This window comes from Cynara cardunculus, assembly GCF_001531365.2.
Source record: "Cynara cardunculus var. scolymus isolate 2C chromosome LG 12, CcrdV1, whole genome shotgun sequence".
In the NCBI taxonomy this organism is placed as follows: Eukaryota; Viridiplantae; Streptophyta; class Magnoliopsida; order Asterales; family Asteraceae; genus Cynara; species Cynara cardunculus.
This window is the reverse complement of record NC_037539.1, coordinates 6,451,391-6,462,851: the sequence shown is the minus strand read 5'-3', so window position 1 is coordinate 6,462,851 and position 11,461 is coordinate 6,451,391. Positions and strand designations below refer to the sequence as shown.

At 37.5% G+C, this 11,461-nt stretch overlaps 2 protein-coding genes across 5 annotated transcripts; one reads left to right on the top strand and one right to left on the bottom strand.

Moving 5' to 3' along the window:
- Positions 1 to 2,998: 2,998 nt before the first annotated feature.
- On the bottom strand, positions 2,999 to 3,436 carry LOC112522830 (basic leucine zipper 24-like). The gene has a single exon (XM_025132142.1). It carries the CDS (start codon positions 3,434 to 3,436, stop codon positions 2,999 to 3,001), a length of 438 nt encoding a protein of 145 aa, XP_024987910.1.
- A 17-nt stretch (positions 3,437 to 3,453) lies between these two features.
- Positions 3,454 to 9,019, top strand: LOC112523934. Of its 4 annotated transcripts, none has more exons than XM_025133608.1 (3): positions 3,454 to 3,473; positions 7,611 to 8,659; positions 8,747 to 9,019. In XM_025133608.1, exon 2 carries the CDS (start codon positions 7,826 to 7,828, stop codon positions 8,630 to 8,632), a length of 807 nt encoding a protein of 268 aa, XP_024989376.1. In that variant the 5' UTR covers positions 3,454 to 3,473; positions 7,611 to 7,825; the 3' UTR covers positions 8,633 to 8,659; positions 8,747 to 9,019. The 4 variants fall into 4 exon arrangements, with proteins under 4 accessions (XP_024989376.1, XP_024989377.1, XP_024989374.1 ...); XM_025133609.1 differs by lacking the exon at positions 3,454 to 3,473 and adding an exon at positions 6,777 to 6,994 and having other exon boundaries at positions 7,614 to 8,635; XM_025133606.1 differs by lacking the exon at positions 3,454 to 3,473 and adding an exon at positions 6,777 to 6,994 and having other exon boundaries at positions 7,614 to 8,659.
- The last annotated feature ends 2,442 nt before the right edge of the window (positions 9,020 to 11,461 follow it).

Genomic DNA, 11,461 nt, shown 5'->3' with positions numbered 1-11,461 from the left:
TTTTTATCAGTATGCGTTGTGGCTCTTTGGCATCTTTGGAAGTGGCGGAACGAAATTCTTTATGCTGAGGATGAGGTGAAAACCAAGAAAAAAGGTGAAGATCCATTCCCTTGTGTTCAAAATATCTCGAAGCTTTGGATGGGAAACAAAAATCGTAAATTTCATCTTAATTGGGAAGTTTGGTCTTCCTCTCCCTATTTTATTTAGTCTCTTTGTTTTTGTCCTCCCGTCTGTTTGGGATAGGTTTTTTTTTTTACTTTGGTTTTGTAAGGGGATGTCTTGGTTCCGTCTTTTTGCCCCTCGTATTTTTGGTTGCGTTGTATTTTCTTGTATCTAGCTTCTTGCTAGATTTGTTTTTGTTTTAATATAGTGGTTGGCTTGGTGAGGGTGATGGCCTTGCCGAAGCTCTCTTCCTTGTCCTTCCTTTTGCCTTTCAAAAAAATAAATAAACAGTACTTCATGCATAAAAAAATGTTTTATGATATAGTATAGATTAATGCATTTTTAAGGTGGATTAAAGATCCGAAAAGTCACTGGATATGTTTTAGCCAAATTTCTTCGTTTTGGAAAAAAAAATATATGTTTTTGATTTATTTCGAAATACTTTTTTTGGCTTTTTGATTGATTTTAAGACGGGGGTGTTCAATTTTTGGTTGACATCCCTTGTATTTTTTTTAACATCTTAAAGCACCCCTGAAAATTTAGCGAGTACACGTTTTATACCTCCAAAAAGAATCTATGTGCATGGGACCCTGCTCGGACCTTCATAGGTCCGCCCCTATCTGTTAACGATGAACATTGGTTTTAAGTTTTTGTACAACTGTTTTTCGTTAATATATATATATATATATATATATAACAGCTGATATTTAAGCTAAAAAAGAATAATTTTGCTAAGAGTATCATATGAACTCTAAGATTATACAACGAAACATTACATGGCATACAATGAAACAGCGTCCAACAGGGGAGGTCATCAAACCACCTAACATACTTCGAGAAACAAGCATGCAACAAGAAGTTTGGGTTTTGATTTTTGGTTATGGGTCGATCCTGTCCGATTTAAAGTTGATAAACAAGTCTAATAACAATACACCGAAGATAAAATGGCGAGTATCAAGAGTTTTATGTGCACAGGAACAATATATTATATCGTCTTAATCCATAATATGACTGAACCTGTACAATACAATTAATTCAGCTTGACCCTTTGATGCATTTGTATTATTCTACCTTTCGATTCCCTGGTTTGTTCCCAACCTGTTTGATCATTGGATTTAGGGTGTAAATGATACAAGTGGATATTACAAGGATAGTTCATTAGAATAAAAACATGTGTGTGTATATCTCGAGCACAGGTTTAGGTTCGGTCTCAATGGGAGAATAAAATTGCCCCCATTGCGGATAATTCCCCACTGCTGCCTCACGTAGGAGTCTGGTCCCCCAAATTGTTCAAGAATAGTGTCGTTGAGTTTTTCGACCCTTTGCTCCTTATCGGGGATCCCTAGGGAAGAGAATCAAGTAAAACTACAATTATTGTTAACCAAGGAAATATATATGTTATATTTATTAAGATATATATTATCAAAAACTATATATTATATTTTATTATCTACTATTATATGTATAAAAAAATTAAATTTAGTATATTTTAGATTTTAAAAAAATATTTTGACATATATTCTAATGTATATATATATATATATATATATATATATTTTTTTTTTTTTTTTGTTTTTAAGATAAAAAACCTACAAATCCTGAAAACGTGTACAAACAGTTACGCATGATCTTGTGATTTATCCTTGTATGAATATTTGATACTATATGAAAGTAAAATTTTGAAAATACGTGAGATTTAAACATGGGCTATTATTGATCGAGTGTAGTATTTAACCCATTTAATTAAAATATCTCACATGAATAGTAAAAATATTCTTGATTCCTTATTGGGGATCCCTGTTGAGAACGGGGCTTGATGGGAACGGGGATGAAGATCACCCATTCCCATGCTTTATGGTTCATTTGTTCTTTTTAGGATTCCCTCTTAAGTAGTGATGGCCAAAATCCGGTCTCAAACTGAAACAGTAACAATCTGGACGGGGACCGTAATACTAAGGGCTGGTTAAGAGTACTTGTAACAGTAACATTTTCCTTTTATATATTTTTAAATTTATTTTTGATAAATTTTTAAAAATACTTTAATGTTATTCTAATACAATTTAAAATATATAATTAAGTCAATCAAATACACTTAAAAATTACGTTTTATTATGGTTTTATAATTGGTTTTCAATCAAATACCTTTAGAAAATACGTTTTATTGTAAATTTGCAATTTGATTTTAAATCAAATACATTTAAAATACATATACAAATACATTTTTTTGTGTGGGGGGGGGGGGAATTCATGCCGGTCCTGGGCCGGGCCTTGTTTTTGGATGAAAACCATAACCGGTCCTTAACTGGCGGTCCCAATCAATCCTTGGCCGGACCAGTCCTAAGTCGGTCCCGATCCGGGTCCTTCGCCGGTCCCAAGCCGGACCGGGCCCATTTGGCCATCTCTACGTCTTAAGCCTCCATCCACACATATTTACGAATATAATACAATATATACATATAGTTAGATTCAAACAAAAATAATGTTAAAATAATAGAACACGAGAAAAACCAAATCACATATGATTACGATGCGATTATGACCCCCACGTAGGTCGTGGATCAAGTTGTTCCCATACCCTCGCATTAATCCGTGTTTCGTAGTCACATACTCGCATATGATTTTGTCGTTTTATTGTTCCGTTTTCGTTTTAACCTTCATTGTATGTATAAATGTGTTCGATTATATATATATATATACATCTATACACATGGGTACGTTGTGTATACATGCATTTTCTTCACTTTGTTTCTAATCATTATAAAAACTATACGATTCAAGATAACATGTGTTATTTCCACGTTGAAACACCACGGTATTCGTCGGTAGATTCCACAGCTCAGTCGCCGCCGCTGCAACCGTCGGAGCTGCCATTACAGCTCTGCTTGTAAAATGGAGAACCACCCATTTCCGCATCAATCCGAGCTTTCAAATCCAACAACAACCTTCTAAGTCTCACAGCCTCTAATTCCAGATCAGCCTGAAGCTGCAGTTTCCGAATTAATCCCCGATTCACAACCCTTAATTTCTTAACTTCTTCCTCTAAGTAAGCATTTTGTGCTTTCTTCTTCTCTCGATACTTCTTAACCGCTACCCGATTTCCCGATGGCCTGCCGGGTTCCACCGAATCATGATGATCTGGGTGAGTTTGTCTACACGTTCTTCTGTTCTTCAAGGAATCATTCAAAACTGGATCTTCAAGCTTTAATGGTGCGCGGAAGGTGTTCGACGAATTGCCTGTGAGAGGATCCGAAAGCTCTACCTCTCCATCATCCATTCTCCTTCACACACTACTGATCAAATTGAAGTTCCAGGTACACGAAATCCCAAATCCCTTCAATTCCCACAGAAATTTTGATCACCCACAGCCTCTTTAGTTCATAATGAACAGGGGTACGGATTACTAGAACATGTTCACCAATATTTATCACCTTTTGGAGAGCATAAATTCTTCAAGAAAGATTCATCAAAATAATCTATTTAGATCAGAATAACATTAACAATATGAATAATTTATGATCATTTGTCAAGATCATAAGCTTCCCACCAGAAGATTGACACTAGAACACTAGAAAGCAATGGATATATAAAGGATATGCCACCACTATCCTCGTAATGCTGGGAAGAATCACTATGAACATATTCAACTCTATCGATGTAATTTTATACATTTTGTCACCATAGAATTTAGATATCCGGATTCAGTCCCTAGACAAAACAAAATCACATAAAAACCACTCAACGGTTTTCGTATTGAAACATCAAACCCAACAACACCTATAAACGGTTATCATCCCCGTGATACTAAAAATGTAACCATTTCTTATCATTTAAAAAGATTTGATCAAGTTACATTAACATATTTATGATATTCATTTTGAGGAACTTAATTTTAAAAGCCTATTTTTTCTATTTATGAGTTATGACAAGATATCTTAAACGTGAAAGTTTCAAATTCTTTAAGAAAATGATTTTTCATTTACAAGGTTAACAAAGTCCTTGCAGTGGCACCGGTCTAGAAATTTAGGCAATTGGGCGCACAGGGGCGGATCCAGCCTTTAAGCACTGGGGGGAAAGCCCCTCAGTCAAAAACCAAAAACCTTTGTTGACTAGCTTAAATTTTCTATTTTCACTCTCGTCTTACATGGTTTCCCCCAGGCCCATATGGCCATATGCTTCCCTCCTCCAAGTCCCATCCAACGTGCCCCCATCCCAATAATTTTTGGATTCGCCACTGTGGGGTAACTCATCCAAATCAAAATGGTTTTTGGTTTTTTGGTTTTCAGATTGAAAAGTTCATATGTTCTCAATCATTTTTTTATTATTTTGGTTAAACCAAATAGCACATTATATTTTTTTCCATGTTGAATCATTTTGCAACCAATTTTCATTTTTGGGCATGAGCGTAAAGCTTAAAACTTTAGTGGGAAAATGTAATACGTTAGTCACTAGAGGAGAAACATAAGATTTTCAAAATTGTCCATTTTATACCAACCAAAATGCGAACTTTTTAACGTTTTTGGGGCTAAAAAATTAAGTTTCAAACTCTTAGTGGTCAAACTATAAAATTTCAAACTTCTAAGTAGTATTTTAGATATAAACTAAATCCGAACTGTACCAGTTGACAAAGCGGATTTTCAAAGCTGTCATTATCTGATTCTCATTTTCATACATAGTCATATTTTAAGCCGACAATGCGTCAATCAAGGGTTATATCGTTAACAAAAGGCTATTTAACCTCTCTTGCGGCTCAATTGCAACCACAAAAGGCAAATGATGCGTCAATTATCATTATTACAATACCGACCACAAACAATTCTCAATGGTTGTCGCTATCTTCTGACTCGCGGGGCTTATTTCTTCTGGAATTTTTATATGAATTTATTTTGTTCATTGTTTTCCGCTCATGACTATCACCATTATCTGTCCTTGTGTCGGTATTAGCGGCTTAGGTGGTACGAACTCGTTTCACCCTCGCAACTTTTTGATATGCCTTACTTTGGCCGCTCCATGTAGAATTAATACATCCTTTCTTTTTTATTGTTTTTTTAATTTGTTTTTTAAGAATATAATATTTATATATGACAAATGCAACAAATAAATTCATACACTCTCCTCATTTTTGCTGAGGTTTAAACCCCTGACCTCTTAAGAGGCCAAAGACTACGATACCGCTAGAACAAACTTTGGTATTATTGTAACTTTGGTATTATTGTTTTTTTTACACATCGACTTCTAGAGGTTGGCAGTTTCTACCCCTCCTTTCTTTGATTGGTAGATGTGGTTTATTAAATAAGAAAAGAATAATTTAGGATTAGAAATTCTCGATAACCAATAGAACTGAACCAACCACTTCGATTTGCTCCAACTTGAAATCGCAACTGAATTTCTTTTTATTTTTGATTCGAACCCAATTTTGTTTCAACCCACGACCTCAATAGGCTCCGGACGGAACCGTTTTTAAGGACACCAACGTAAGGACACATTTTTTTGACTCACTCAGTGATTGTGACTAGCATGGGGTAAGATCGAACCTTGGACCTATCTTGTACATAGGCAAAATCATCTCACCCTTTTGTCAACTGAGTTACAAGTTATCGGCATATTTTTGAAATTAAGAGACTTTGGGGCTGTAGTTTTATGATCTGTTTCTGGGTAAGAGATTATCAGGCAAGAAATAATGTGGTAAGCCAACGTGCTATAACCGAACTCCTCTTCTTTCTTTTTTAATTACCTTCCGGTCGTTCATTCTTCAAGGCATAATCTTTCAAAAAATTGACAAATTGACTCTATATCCAATCGGATTGAAAGTGAACGTCGCCAAAAAGTGGCGAGCTTGATGTAGTCCACTTGATATCTTCGTATCCGAGAATCCTATGGGTGAAAAGCCTGATCCCTATAGAGCGAAAGAGCGCTCTACTGGCTCTAAGACCCAACATTATAGGAGTATAAGTTTTCCAGCCCCTCTGTCCCCGAAATACCGCAGTTGAACTGTTGAAGCACCTAAAGGAGAATTTGGAATCCCCCTATCAAGCAAGAAAGAAGCGGGATTGAGCACAGTATGAAAGATCTTTTAGAGGAGAATTGACCATTCAATCTTGTGAACTAATCGAGACCGAAATTGGAGATTACCACCAAAAGCGAGATACCTAATGTTGACCAGGATATTGACCCGATGAAAATAAAAAGACTTAACCGGTCGAAGTGTCTTATCTGGCCGCACCTACCCAATTCTTTTGATAAGCAGTCTCTCGGGGTTATATTGACTTACGGGTTTGTTCGATTCCAGACTAGTTCAACTCGATCTAGTTTTTTTTATTAACCTGAATATTCAACCCGTTATGCGAGCCGACTAATTCCAGGACGACCACATGCTTTGCAGATGGCCCGGAGTCACCGCATTTGAACATTCGTGGTCACAAAGGGATTTTTATACCTCATTGCATTTGAACCCAATACCTCCCGATACTTTTGACATTTGAAACCAAGTTTAAACTAATCAGACACCACTCTTATAGTTTCATTATTTGGAATTATCGATTCCGGTCTATTTTCAACTAATAATAGTAAGTTGCATTAAATCAAAACGCCTCATTTATCATCGTCTTTAGATACATGTTGTGATCACACTCCACGTATCAATTGGACGCTGGTACTCTGGGAGAGACTTTTCCATTCCCGTTTTCAAGCACCAAGATCGCCCAAATCGACTGTAACCCTTGATCTTGCTTTTCGCATTTGGAACCCTGTGAAATCACTATTGATCAAGATCGACCTAGCCCTACATTCTCGAGATTTATCAGAACGCAAGGAAATTAGGGTTCTTGACATCCAGGTAATCTCCTCTTTCCGGTGTATCGTTTCATTTTCATTTTATGTTCATGCGATTTATGCCAAGAATGGATTCCTTTCAACTCCAAGTATGGTAATTGCTTTAATGTAGATTTTCTAAACGATTTCGGCTTCAAAATATGATATTATTTTCAATCACGTCACTTCGTTATGGTATGTCGCACTCTGGATTAGTAATTGGAATCGAACAATTGGTTTGTTGATTAGGTTTCGTTACGACTTATGATTTTCTTGTGATTCGTATTTATGAATTTTCATCGTTGATTATGTTTCTTATCAATAATTCTCCATTGTTGAACTCAATTCCCCTCTACTTTTGCTCAGAAGAAGACGATTTGATTTTGAATTAAACGAGTTTCTCTTCAATCTCTAAGTTGAAATGATTTCTGAACTTTTCATGGTAACTTGCTCAGGATAATCACTTTGCAACATCTACTATAATCTAGCAACAATGGTAAATGCAAATTGATGTTGATATTAAAAAAGATCGAATCAAAATGCTTCCCTTTTTGAAATGGAGTGTAGAGTGAAATTCCAACTGAAGTTAGTAACCTTTTGTTTCTACTTAGAAGTATTATTCATTCTTGTCGTTGTGGCAGCAGAACATTGCTTGGAAATGGGTATGTGTTGTAGATGGATTATTGAGTTGAAATGGTCGTAAATTTACGTGACATATGTTACGATTTCTATTGGAATTTTAAGAGAACGAGTGGACTCGAAGCATCCTCCAACTGGGAAGCAAATCTAAGAGAACAATTGGAACTTTAAATTTTAATATCATAGTGGTGGGAGAAGGATTGAGTTCGAGTATCATATGGATTTCAAGTTCAAATATTTGCAACTGCTGATCTTCATGTTGGCATCGGCTGCTTTTGCCATTAGGAAGGATGTCAGTTTCCAAGAAACACAAATCTGCAGAACAACCGTTCAAGGAAGATATTTAATAACTGATTATACTGGTTACGTCTGTGATGCCCTTTCACTTGATCCTCAGTCCCATTGCTGCCGTGTGAAAAAAGAACAGTATAGCTGCCATGGCTGCAATCTTGTTTCACAATGCTGCAATTCCTACGAATATTGTGTTTCTTGCTGCCTAAATCCTGAAAGAATACATATCGATCAAGCTTTAACAGTGAAGATCGCTAAGCCAGTAACTTCCGGGTCCTATTCAAGTCTTTTTGATTACTGTGCTGGGAGATGTCGCCATAATTCCGAGAGCGTGGTTCATGAAAACGCTTATCACAGTGAATTCCACCATTGTTTTGCGCTGCCATCCAACATGTCTGCCGGAATCACTGATACGCAGATAGAAGTCCGGCTGATTGGCATTAATGTTATCGTTGGTAAACAAGGGGAGTCGTGTGATTCTGTCTGCAAATCAAGTGGGCAATCATGTGTTCCAAGCAAATTCGTGCTTATAAATCAATGTGAAATTATGCAGAAGTATATGAAATGCAGAGGATCGTGTTTGGCAAGCATAGGTTCTGACCAACCTGCTGAAGTGGTCGAGGACGCCCCTACAAATCTGAATCCAGGAGCATGCTTATATACACGAAGACCATCGTTGCTTTCTTGTGACGGATCTCATCAGCATACAAGGAGGCTTTGCCCCTGTGCTTAGAAGGTTGATTGACTTATCCCATTTATGGTAACATGCGTTTCAGAATCATCATCATTTGTCGTTATTCTGGTTTTAAAACATAATTTGATCCAAATTTGATACAATCTGTTACAGATTCAGCTAACGGTGTCACCTAGAGGACAATTGACCCAATTCAGGCAGCAGATGTTATTACATGCCCTTGCCATTGTGAGGCTGCTTGCATCTGCAGAATGCAATAGATGAACCCGTTTTTCATCATGCTTGTAATCTTAGCAAGATCAGGTGAGTTAAAATCATGTAGTAGTTATCAATATATTTCCGTTGCTAACTTGATGATTAAATGGGAAGTTGTAGTAAAATTTCAAGTTTGTAGGAAAACGGAAAGCCGGTTATAGATAAATGAAAAAGAACCCCTTTTGTTTTTCTTTTATTTTGGGTAAGTTTTGAATCTTGATTTACATTTGTGTCTTTTAGTAATAATGGCTGTGGTCATTATTATTATCGGAGCCGAGCCAGGAATGGCTGTTAAAGTTCACTGGTTAGAAAGACCCTCTAACCCTCTTTAGTACATTAATCGGCCGTTTACTAAATACCTATTGGGTAAACACTAAACACTAAACACTTACTGGTAAGAGTCACCATTCTCACTTACCTCATCGGGTAACATTCCCAGCAATCAAAATGGATTGTTGGCAAGTATATCTTAGGGTAAGATTGCCGGTTGTTGCCATGCTAACTGGGTAAGCGTTTGGTAAAAGTCCCTAAGAAAGATGTTCACACAGGCGACAGAAACTTGCTCATAGGAATTTAGACCACCTATGGCCTTGGTGAAAATCATCTTGATGAGTCGGAGTAAACAACGATCTCGAATTAAGCTGTCCTTTCCCAAAATAAGAAGGGATTTGCTGTCTACTCCTTATGGAAACATATTGGTTCACAGAATTTGAAGGAATTGGAATTTTCCAATTCCTTTGTTTGGTTCACTTCTTGAAATGGATAGAATCATTCAAATTTCATTGAGTTCCACAAATCAATGAATTCGTCATTCTTTGGCATAATGGAAGGAATTGAATTCCATTCTTTTGCATCCAATTTAACCAACACTGTCACTGTCACACCCCCACCACCACACCACCACTGTCGCAGTCACAACCGCCATCCACCCCCACCCTAACCCCCTCGCCCACCCCCAACCATGCCACTACATGACCACCATGCTGCTACTATTGTTGTCACATTTGTCACCCCTACCTCGTGACCCACCCACACCAACCCCACCTCGCCACTAACCACCATGCCACTAATATCGTCGTCACAGCTGCCACCCCACCCCGTCACCCACCCACACCACTCCACCACCGGACCACTATGCTACTACTATCGTCGTCACAGCTGCCACTCACCCTCATTATGGGGGTGGGGGCAGTTGATGGCGGGTGTGGGGCAGGGGGACCGGGCAGGGTAGGACAAGGGATGGTGTAGCTTTGCTTAGGACCGAGGCGATGGTCAAGGTGGTGGTGGGGGTAGGAGGGTAGGCGGTGCCACCCTTGCCCACCACCGTTACCACTATGGTCATCACAATTGCGACCCCCTCCCCACACCCTCAACTCCGACCACCAATATCGTCATGTCACTAACGGAGATTTCATTCTAATTCGTACCAACCAAACGCCTGGTCAAATTTCATTCCAATTCCTTCAAAGTCATATTTTTTGATGGATTTCAATTCCACCAAATTCCATTTTGCGAAGCAAGCAACCCCTAAATACCCTGGTTTTGTTATATTCTTTCCTTCCATTAATCATGGTTGTGGCTTTTTCAGCAATTAAATGCTGAAAATAAAAGGTATTTTGACATTTGATGAAACTCAAAACATTTTATTAAGGCAAATTGCATCGCCCAGATTCCTATTCTTTTGTAACAGTAAATCAAAATTGCTAGTTGATGAATCGAAGTAAGGTTTGTATTTGAGACCAAAAATGACCGGTTGAACCAAAAATCAAACCCACACTGAACCAGAATATCCCCAAAAGTCGGGTTTGGATTTTCGAATTTCGGGACATTTAGGTTTTGTACACATACCTCTTTTCCGGTTCGGGTTTTTGGACCATTCAGGATTTACACACCCCTACTTCTGCTATTCCTCCACTCTAGTTTACCACCGCTCCAATAATCGACTTCGACGGAGGGCTGATCACCCAGAGAAAGGGGTTCTTCATCGTCGGCGATGAAGGGGCAACCAACATTGGTTGGGAGGTAGGATCAAAAAGGTAAATTACATTAAAATCCACATCAACAACAAAATCCATACCATTTCACACAATCAAAAAACGTATCAATAAATGTTAATTCGTAATAGGAATTATAGAAATTAAATCCTTGCCCAAAACAAAAATCAAGACGAATTCGGTCATGTTTTCGTGTAGTTCATCTTTTCTAAAATTGAACTCTAAAACTAAAGCAAACGATTCTAATACATTCTACTCGAAATTAGGGTGTGGGTTGGGAGATGTATGATGCATACATAATGCTTTAATCATTGGGATCGGAACGTTGTTTATGTGCACAAAACAAAAAGATACGTAATACAAGTAGAAACCAATGTAAATGACAACTTAAACATGTAGACAAGACCAGTAACAAAGTCAAGCTGAAAGTCGGTCTTATCAGGTTGGTCGGGTTGCTTTGAGTTGAGTTATTTTATATTGGGTTGGGTCGGGTCAGGTTTTTGAGCACGGAATAACTATTTACTATTTTGGCTGATTTCCCAAAAGATAAAAAAAAATTAAGTACAATTATATTAAATAAAAGAATTACATATTTTCACATGTTTTGGGACAACAAAAA

Coding starts and splice junctions, on each gene's coding strand:
- LOC112523934 (XM_025133608.1), top strand. CDS start 7,826: ATGGATTTCAAGTTCAAATATTTGCAACTGCTGATCTTCATGTTGGCA.
- LOC112522830 (XM_025132142.1), bottom strand. CDS start 3,436: ATGGATGATGGAGAGGTAGAGCTTTCGGATCCTCTCACAGGCAATTCG.